This window comes from Nicotiana sylvestris, chromosome 2, assembly GCF_000393655.2.
Source record: "Nicotiana sylvestris chromosome 2, ASM39365v2, whole genome shotgun sequence".
Classification (NCBI taxonomy): Eukaryota; Viridiplantae; Streptophyta; class Magnoliopsida; order Solanales; family Solanaceae; genus Nicotiana; species Nicotiana sylvestris.
In genome coordinates, this window is record NC_091058.1 from 81655662 (window position 1) to 81666122 (window position 10461).

At 33.1% G+C, this 10461-nt stretch overlaps 1 protein-coding gene across 1 annotated transcript; it reads right to left on the minus strand.

The window, feature by feature from the left end:
• Positions 1-2405: 2405 nt before the first annotated feature.
• Positions 2406-6240, minus strand: LOC104244679 (agamous-like MADS-box protein TM6). Its single transcript, XM_009800151.2, has 7 exons — positions 5858-6240; positions 5682-5748; positions 5488-5549; positions 4034-4133; positions 3093-3134; positions 2945-2989; positions 2406-2849 (listed from the first exon to the last, which is right to left on the minus strand). Exons 1-7 carry the CDS (start codon positions 6043-6045, stop codon positions 2676-2678), a joined length of 678 nt encoding a protein of 225 aa, XP_009798453.1. The 5' UTR covers positions 6046-6240; the 3' UTR covers positions 2406-2675.
• Between the last annotated feature and the right edge of the window lie 4221 nt (positions 6241-10461).

Here is a 10461-nt window from a genome sequence, read left to right on the forward strand (position 1 = left end):
TCTAATAATTCTCACGAATTCACTCGATGATTAGTTCAAACGTGTAGTCAAGACTCCTATCTCGATTAAATCTTAACTCTACGAGGTAAACTAATATAAGCCCTATGAAAGTATGCAAGCATGCGTTAATGGATTAGTCTACAAGAAAACGTATTTCGAATATTCTCCTAACTTGATTTAATCAACAATTCAACAAACTATTTCGATTATTTTAGGAGAATCGCCGAATTAAACCAAACAAAATAATGCAAAGATAATCCCCAAAATATTTCTCTTTCGATTAAATAAACCGGTGAATAAAGTTGCAATAATTCAAAACGCCATAACGAATTCAAGCAAGAACTAGAGTTAAAGTCTACAAATATTTATCAAAACACCATATCCGTCAAACCTTAATATAAACTACTCCATAATCATGGAGGAAGTCATCACAAATATAATTAATGAATAAGGAAGCAGCAATCTAACATTACAATCCAAACTCCGTATTGAATTGATGTAAAGATGATGAAATCCTAAGTCTTGTAGTCTCCAATGCTCTTCCAAAGCTTCCAAGGTCAAAAGTCCCTTCAAAAATATTTTTCTAGTATATTATCAAGTAGGAACGAACACGGACGAAACTACACTCTTTGAGCCGAAGTAGGAAAACCTACAAACTTTTTACACTTCATGCGTCGCAGGGTGCGTCGCGTTAGTGCATTTTGCTCGGTTGTAAACTCTCTGAACTTAGCTTGTCTGATAAATTTTTGTATTGATGCCACGCACTATGCATAACATTAGTGCATTTTTCTGTCAGACCCAAAAACTACAAGTCTCTGAACTTCTCACACTTCTGACGCACATTTGCACTAATGCGTTGCATTGTGCTTATGCATGGTACGAAACATTAGTACAAATGTCATAATCCTTGTGCTTTCTTCCAACTTTCGTATGCAACGCTAGTCCACGAGCCCTAGATGCGATCCCGATTTGATTCCTTGGTTTTTACTCAAACTTCAAATCTCCAATTATTCGATTTAGGTCTAGAACATCTTCTTAACTCGAAATCATCTCCTACAAAGTATAAAGCACGTAATAAGTGTGAATCACTATTATTTAAGCTTAATCACGCTCACAGTGCAGTAATTGAAGTGCAGACTATAACTAAAACATGGGATTCTAGCCTACCATCAATAGTAAACCAAAATTTAATTGATTGTGCAATTTCGAATGATAAAATGAACAAATTTCTTCCAAATATAGCATTTATTCAAACCTTATGACAAATGATACTTTCTTTCTCTCTTTTTACTGTTCGATTTCATACTTTTTTTCAGCTGAATGAAAATAATTTAGTATGTAGTAGTTAATAAAGATGTCCAATCAATCTTTTAATAATTTTGTAATGTGATGAAAGCATCTATAACATTTTAAAACTCCGGTTATATTTATTTTTCGATCTTTTGAATGGAAATTACAACTCATACTTTCAAACACAATTGTGTTCTAAAACTAATTGGAAAATCAGAAGGACAATTTAATGACGATTTGTCGTCTTCCTTAATAGCATCCAAGTATCCAACAGATTTAAGCAAAAGAATATTCGGGAATTTTTTCACTATGCCAGTTCAAACGAAAGCTGGCTTGTGATACCTTTAGGCTTTATCACTGCAAAATCCCAATTCAGATTTTCCCCTTCAAGTAAAATGTGGATTATACTCAATCAAGGTTCAGCCATAACCCAAAGAGAAAATTTACAAGTCACAAGCAAGCTACATGTTTGGATATTAGGTTTGGGTAGTGGATCGCCTTGTGGACCGATCTGACCCGTTTAAAAGAAATAAACCTAAAGAGGTTACCTAGAAAAGTTAAAACTACCGCTCTCTTTAAGTGGGAGACATGCGATCCATTTTTGTGAATGGTTTCTTTTCTTTCTCTTGAAACTTCCGACCTTTATAATTCTCTTCCAACAAAGATTAAAAATGTGCAATTCTCCCAAAGAGAAACACATAGCAAGAACACGAGGCATCTAGTTTGTGAGTTAGAACTTTGGTTCCAAGGGAGGCAAAGTAGACTTGGGAAAATTAACTTGGTAGCAATTACGATTTTCGTTGCGCATAACAATGTATACAATTCGTTGTTTTTGCTCCGTAATTTATTTCTTTCACTACATAAAGACTGCCGCCATTTCTATCAGCACAAAGCTTACTCCCGGCAGTAAATTGAAATAACAAAGTAAAATTTGACGATTCCTATAATTCAGAATAATGCTGATACAGATCTTAAATTAAGTTTTACAGCTCCTAACCAGTATGCATCAACAAAATATTAAGAATTAGATTTACTAATGAGATGTGTTGCATAACATTCTAAAAAGAACAAACTATATGTGTAGATTTTCTAACAATAAAGTAAAACAATCAACATCGCAGAATTGAACATTCATTCAAGATATCATAATTCATCTTCTTAATTTGGGTCGAAACTCCTAGCTAGAATAATAAAGTGCTTTAGACAATTAGGAGAGCAATCAAATCCAGACTCAGCGCAAAACCTAATTAACTAGATAAAGTAGTCTTTGCATCTTGCAATAGTTAACTTTTTTGAGTAATAACATATAACTTGGGAAGTTGGTTCGAATAAGTAAGTCAACATTTAAGGGTTTAACCCCATTACCAAATTGCTGTTTTCACTTTTCAAGCAAGGCGTAGATTACGAGAACCAAATTCTCCTCCATTTTGAAGATTGGGGTGCAACGATTGTAGGCGAAAAGCATAGAGGTTGTGTACTCCATTGGCAAACGCCATAGCAGAGTTGTACTGTCCCTCATTTTCCACTACACCATACTTTGGATCTTCAGATTTTGCTTCCTTAATTTGATGAACCAATTAACTTTTTTTGTGTTAATTAACAATCCCGTAAATCAATAACAAAAAATCAACATATCTTTTTAAAAGATACTTACCAAATCAAGCACGAGATTTCCATGTCGCTTTTCTAAGTTCTTCACCTATTTTAGTCGCATCAAAAATCCGTTGCACTTTGTAATATATCCCCAAGCGAAATGAAAGGAAATAAATTCATATCAAAGATAACTAAAAAGGAAGACTAACCTTCTTCCTGCAGGTATCTGTTTGAGTCTTGATCACGTGGTACTGTATATAATTATTCATAGAGCCACTTATAGTTAAGTATGTATATAATACACGTGGAAAAAGAATGTCAATTTGGTTCGCTGACAATGTAAAAGAAATTACACTTGAAGTAATATGAGTGACTAATAAGTTATATATTCACCATCTTTTTGGATTGCCAACCCATAAACGTAATGTATTCTTGAGTGGTTTGATCATGTACATATTTTAAATTTTTTGGTAAAAACTTAAACTTAGGAAACATAAAAGAATATCGTGGCCGAGACAAAAGGAGCATCTTGTTTTTTACAAGCACTAAAATACTTTTTTTTGGTTCCCATCCGGTGTCCGGTACCCGTATTTGAGCTCGATTATATCCGGATTCGCGCCGCATAAGACCTCATTCAGGGGAAAGCGCTTCCTACCACGGTTTTTTCCATACCTAGGGCTCACAAGCACTAAAATACTTTACCTGATTTGTACATGTAATTTTAAATTTTTAAATTCCCTGGAAATTGACTGAATTTGCATTTTGCAGAAGCAGCAGAACTTAATCACAGGGGGCACGTTTATACGGTTACTTCTTAGGTAGTGAGGAGTATTCCTTTTTTACTCAAAATGAATTCGACAATAATTTTTTTAAACATATTCATTCAACTTTGCATTCAACAATATTGGACTTTAATTTTTGCCTAGCAGAGCATGTCTGTGGGTAGCTAGCAGCTACAACGGTTCAACTGAAAATTAAGGTTAGGCAAACATATCCTTAGCTACAGGTGAGTTAAGCTTCAGAAATGGATCGAATTTAATCTAGTAGCAGTTAAACAAAAGACACACATGGCAGATAATAATGCCCCCCCCCCACCCCCCCACCCCCAAAAAAAAAAAAAAAATGCAAGAGTAAAGGTAAAAGTCATAACCTTTCTTTCACGTATCTCATCTAGAGATTCAGAGATGTTCTCCTGCAAGTGGCACAACTCCTGCAAACTGAGGCCGCTCATGTCTTCCCCTGTTCTCTGCCTATGGACAGACGCCACCATCAGCCATTTCACTACAATTGCTTATAAATGAGCCAATTACTCAAATAGTCACTCAACTATCTCAAATTATCTCTTAAAGACACTTTTCTTTCGTTTATAACAACAAAGTCACTGAACTATACCTCTTGCACTCAGAAGGTCACTCAACTAGATTTTTCAAATTTTAGATTGCCAAATACCTATTTTACCCTCTAAATTATAAATATTTATATTCTTTTATTTTTTTTAAAACTTTTTAATATTATAATTTTCCCTAATATAAACTTACCTATAGAATAAATAAATATTATTTATAAATTAAAAAAATAAAAAGTATTTAAGCATTTATAATGCTGGAATAACAAAATAATGAACATAGTAATTAAAGTATTAATTAGAATAATTTGTTTGTAATAATAATTTTAGTATTAACAATATAAATTCCAAAATTTATTTACACAATTCAGAATGAAAGAAAATAAAGGTTGTAAAATATACATTCCATGCACGTAATATAAAACTAAATATTTAGATAAAAATATTTTTATAATATATATTATATATTCTTAAAAATTATGCTTAATTATTTATATATATTCTATGCACGACTTAACACAGCATATTTTACCCTACACAGATAGTCCCCCTACTTTTCGGTGACATAATTTGTGTCGTCGGAAAATTGGTAGAAACATAATAATATAATTGATCATAATTTTGAAGAACATATAATATATTATAAAAATACTTTTATTTAAATAATTATTTTTATATTACGTGCATGGAATATATTTTACAACCTTTATTTTCTTTCATTCTGAATTGTGTAAATAAATTTTTGAATTTTATTGTTAATACTAAAATTATTTTTACTAACAAATTATTCTCATTAATTGTTTTTACTATGCTCATTATTTTGTTATTCCAGCATAATATATGCTTAAATATTTTTTTTAATTTATAAATAATATTTATTTATTCTATAAATAAGTCCATAATATAAATTAAAAAGGAAAAATTATAATATTAAAAAGTTTTAAAAAAATAAAAGAAGATAAATATTTATAATGTAGAGGATAAAATAGGTATTTGGCAATCCAAAATTTGGAAAATATAGTTGAATGACTTCTGAGCGCAATAGACATAGTTTAGTGACTTTGTTGTTACAAATGAAAGTAAAGTAACTTTAGGGGATAATTTGGGATAGATGAGGGACCATTTGAGCAATGTACTCCTTATAAATTACTACACGAAAAAAGAAACATCTGAACATGATAAAACTCATTAACCATCCTTAAATTGCTCAAATTAAAATATAAAAAATAAAAAAACGGTGTTAATGATCCTACTATTACCTTATCTCTCTTCTTAGCTTGTTATTGATCTCTTTCAATCTCTTCAAATTTTCTTGCATTCTCTGTACACATTGAACGAACAAAGGGATTTTGCAGGTATAATTACATGGTAAATCATTCCTCATATAGTAAATACTAGTAAGTCATTACGTTAAACCACATAATGGAAAAACTAGAGTTTAGGAAATTATTACCTCGTAGTGAGTGCTCCAAATATCAACCCCAAGTGTCCTCTGATATTGATCAATCATCTTTTTTTGCCTGATTAACACACAGAACAAGTTGGAAAGAAAGAAAGAAACAAAATATACTACGATTTTTTTTTTAATTTAAAAATCTAACTTTTTTTTTTTGTGTGTAAAAGACATACGTAGTGTTGGGGCTGGTGTATTCATGAAATTTCCTGGTGCTAGAGAGCATGAGGAGTGAGATCTTAGCATCACAAAGAACAGTAAGCTCTTTAGCTTTCTTGATAATACCATTTCTTCTCTTGGAGTAAGTGACTTGCCTGTTTGTTGAGTTCTCTATCTTCTTTATCTCAATCTTTCCACGACCCATGATCTCTTCTTCTCTTCTGTAATGAAAGAAACACAGAAAGTAGCTAGCCTCATGATCTGTCTGTCCTGTGATGAAGTTAAAGAAAAACAGAAAGAGAGAGTTAGTAGCGAAACTATATCGGGAAAAAGAAAGTTAAAGTGTAGTAGGTGCACTAGTAGGAGCTTTTGCCAATTTTGTGAAAGTCTTTTGTGGCTCTCATGCTACTGTTTAACGTGTGATGTCCGGTTTTTTGACCGTGACAAGTCCTTGTTCAGCTTTATGGCGTTTGTTTGGAGTTAGTAAATTTTAAATTTCTTTATTTAAATAATGTTTAGTGATTTTGTTATATTGAGATCAAGGAGGACTACTTGCTCATTAACCCCCCTAACATAAAGTTGTGATGGCTTTAGAAGTGCTAGAGAAACACAAGAATAAGAGATTATAGTATGCTATTATTTAGGTTCAGTAATTAGGTGGCTGAATATATACGAAGACACCTAAAGTTGGCACCATTTTTTACTTAGACACTTAAATTAGGCCTCTTTCCATTTGAACTCATTTCTTAGGCATTTATTATACCAGTTAGACACGTTTTGTACAGGCTTATTAGTTCACCAAGTGCGTGTTCTGCAATCTCCATCTACGTGGAACAAATAATCATTATAAATCGCGCCACATCATTTAATAGTCCACCTCACCATCCACCTCATATTTCCACTAAAATACACAAATAAACAGCCCTACACAAACGATCTAAACAAATGAACCCTGTTTCTTTTACCATTGATAAAAACAAAGAAAGAAACCACCATTACTAAGCTTTTTCTTCTTTCCGTTAATGGTGTTGGAATCTAGTATTTCTACTAATTTCTCACGGTATTTCTACTGATTTCTCATGACAAAGTCCGATCTCTCCTTATTTTCTATTGCTACAGTTAGGGCTTTTTTCTTTTAAGTTATTGATAAAGCTAGGGTTTTTTGGGGTTTTCCTTTGTGCTGGTCCCTTGTCGTCTTATGTAAAGAATATTATGGATGACTATATTTTAACTTGTTTTTACCACGGGGTACATTTATCGAACAACCTGCCCCAATATACAAAGGGAAATTAGATGCCTTTGTTGTTGCTATCGATAAAGACCATTTTAGTGTTGTCGAGTTGTCTTCTTATGCTAAAGATCTTGGGTATGCAACTGTCGAAGGGTTTTATTGTCAAAAGAAAAAAAATGGTGAATTTATCAAAGTCGTATCTGATTTTCAATTATATGAATTTGTGAAAGATTTAAAACATGGTGATATTTTGGATGTTCTTTTATTTGTGCTTTAATGAATTGAAGAAAGGTTGGTTAGAAAGATGTAGGAGAATCATAGGTTTTGATGGTTGTTTCTTAAAGGGTGCTTGTAAAGGTGAGCTTCTAGTTGTTATTGGCAAGAATGGAAATCAACAAATGTTTCCCATAGCATGGGCAGTTGTGGACCAGGAGACAAAGCATAGCTGGAGTTTTTTCATTAACTACTTGAAAGATGATTTGCACTTAGGAACTAGAGAAGGATTGACTGTGATGGCAGATATGCAAAAGGTAATCGCCTCACCTCCTTGTTAAGCAATCTGTTAAGTAACCCTCCTCACCTCACTATTAATTAATCCCCCTCACTTTACTGTTAAGTTATCTCTTAAGTAGTTTGTTAAGTGATATGTTAAGTACTTTGTTAAGTGGTCTGCTAAGTAGTCAGCTTTTAGTAATGTACTGCTATAATTTGATCTGCTGTTATGCTATTGTAATGTGAATTCATTATTGTGTAGGTATTTGCTGCAACTTTGAATGAAATTTTATCCAATGCTAAATTTAGAATGTGTGCCAGGCACATCTGGTCTAATTGGCATAAAAAATGGAAAGGAGAGGAAAAGAGAAAACAGTTTTGGAGGTGCTCTAAAGCTAGTTATGAAGTTAAGTTTAAGGAGGAGCTTCAGAAAATGGACAAACTTGGTAAGGATGTTTGTAGGAATTTGTTATATTGTGATGTGTTCCAAGGCATTAAAAGCCTCCTTTTATCTCACCCCGATTTGCGTGCACGGTCCGGGCATATATCCGGAACACTTTTATGTGAAAATTTGATAAAATACTAATTTGGCTTTTAAAATTAAATTTAAGTTGACTTCGGTCAATATTTTGGATAAATGGACCCGGACCCGTGATTTTACGGTCCCGAAAGGTACGTATGGTGTCACACCTCCTTTTTCCGCCCCCCGCGAGGGGCGTAGGAGTTTTTTCCAATTAAAGGACAATCGAAATAGGATTTATTTATTTATTTCAGAGTCGCCACTTGGGAGATTTAGGGTGTCCCAAGTCACCAATTTTAATTCCAAATCGAGGGAAAGAATGACTCCATATTATAGTCTGCGTACCAGAAATTCGGATAAGGAATTCTATTAACCCGGGAGAAGGTGTTAGGCATTCCCGAGTTTCGTGGTTCTAGCACGGTCGCTCAACTGTCATATTCGGCTTATTTATCTGATTTTAATACAATTATGAACCGATGTGCCAATTTTAACTTTTTACCACTTTATTATTATTATTTTTAAAAGAATGTGAACATCGCTTAAAACACGTCTTTGGACTGCGTCACATGAAATGCACCCACAATCCGGAACACATTTTATTTGATGTTTTGGGATTTGGATTTGGGTCGCATGAAATGCACACCCAAGCTTAAGAAAGTAAACTATTAAACACGCGCCTAAAGAGACTATCGCGTTATTATTTTGGGAAGGCCATGAAATTCGCTAAACGGCCCTCCCGAATTCTAAGTAATTAACACATATATTTTTGTGAGGGCCTCACAATCTGTGTGTTTTATTTGGCGAGGCTCGTCTCGTTTTATTTAAAAGGATAAACCTATAGTGACTACATTTCTTCTATTAAGTTCGTCTCTAAAAATAAAAGGAAATCCCTCAATTAATTACATACTGAAAAAGTCGAACTTATTAGTTATTAGTTTACGGCTAATGCAAATGAAAAATTGCAATCGAGTTTGTACAAAGAGAGATTGCTTCCGTTCTATATTCTATTATTTAATAACACTAGAACATGAGATTTACGCACAATAATATCAAAACAGATTACTTGTTCTTTAATTAATTTAAACTAACATTATTAGATGAAGAAGTTATGCAACCTCGTTACTCATTAATCAGTCAACTATATTTTTATACAAAGAAAGGAAAATTATATTCAAACACAAATCTAAACAGGAGGAATTCAACAGGAACAAAGCCTGATTAATATTTCATTTCGCTTCAAGCCGAGAGTGTACAACTGTGTACCTGGAAATGGCAGTACAAGAACAAAAGAAGGAGGAGTCAGCAGCAGCAATAACACAGCAACAGAATCCCACAGCAAATAACAGCAACAAAACCGATAATAACCAGTGTAACAATGGTCAGAACCAAACTGGAAAAAAAACCCCGGAAAGCCTAACTGAAAATCAGTAACACTAAACGCAAACCACAGAGGCAGTAACAAAGTTCTGATTTCAGTAGTAAAGAAAAGGACCTCACTTTCAGTTTTTAGCTCTCAAAGACTGATTTTTAGTTCTGAAAAATTAGCCTATTTCTCCCTTTTAAGTTCTGAAAATTTTTCCTCTCTTAATTTTTTTTCCAGTCCCCTTCTCTATATCAACTCCCCTTATTTATAGGCTAGAACTAAATATTATTTATTCAAAGCTCTTCACTTTCAGCCTGTATATTCCCTCTCATGTGCATCTATACACTTTTATCATTAATCTCATGCTTATTTTCTGATTTTCTACCCTTAAAGATACCAGACAGGGTGTATTCTGCACTACTAATTCCCTTTTTATTAAATAATTCATTAATTATACACTGAATATTAACTGGCAGACTACTAACACTAATCATTTTAAATCTTTTAACACCCAAAAATACCCCTGAAAATCCCCTATTATTATTGTCTTGCCCTCACTCTTAGCAATATGTATTTAAACCTCTCTGATTTACAACTACACCAAATCACTACACATCTACAACCAATCCTTAAGTCAAATTCACACAAAAGATTCAAGCATCAAAGTAGACCTAAGAAGTGATTCATGTTGTATTCGTCCAAACAAAGCAGTCATAAACTAACTATTCGACGAAGTTGTTCAAATCGAAGGTAGCTTATAACGCACACTCAAACAAACAGAAGAAAAACCTTGACCAAATAAAAGGTCTTGAAGAAGAAGGAGAACTAACGAACAAGACAAGATTTACAAAAATAAACACTTTAAACAAAGATTCAATAATCCGAAAAAATAGAACGAACAAAACAAGATTACGAACAACACTTAAAACCAAAAACCCTAACGGAAAATAAATCAAAGGAACTAAATATCTTGAAAGAAAAATCTAAAACTTGAACGAACCCAAGTCGAACTCGG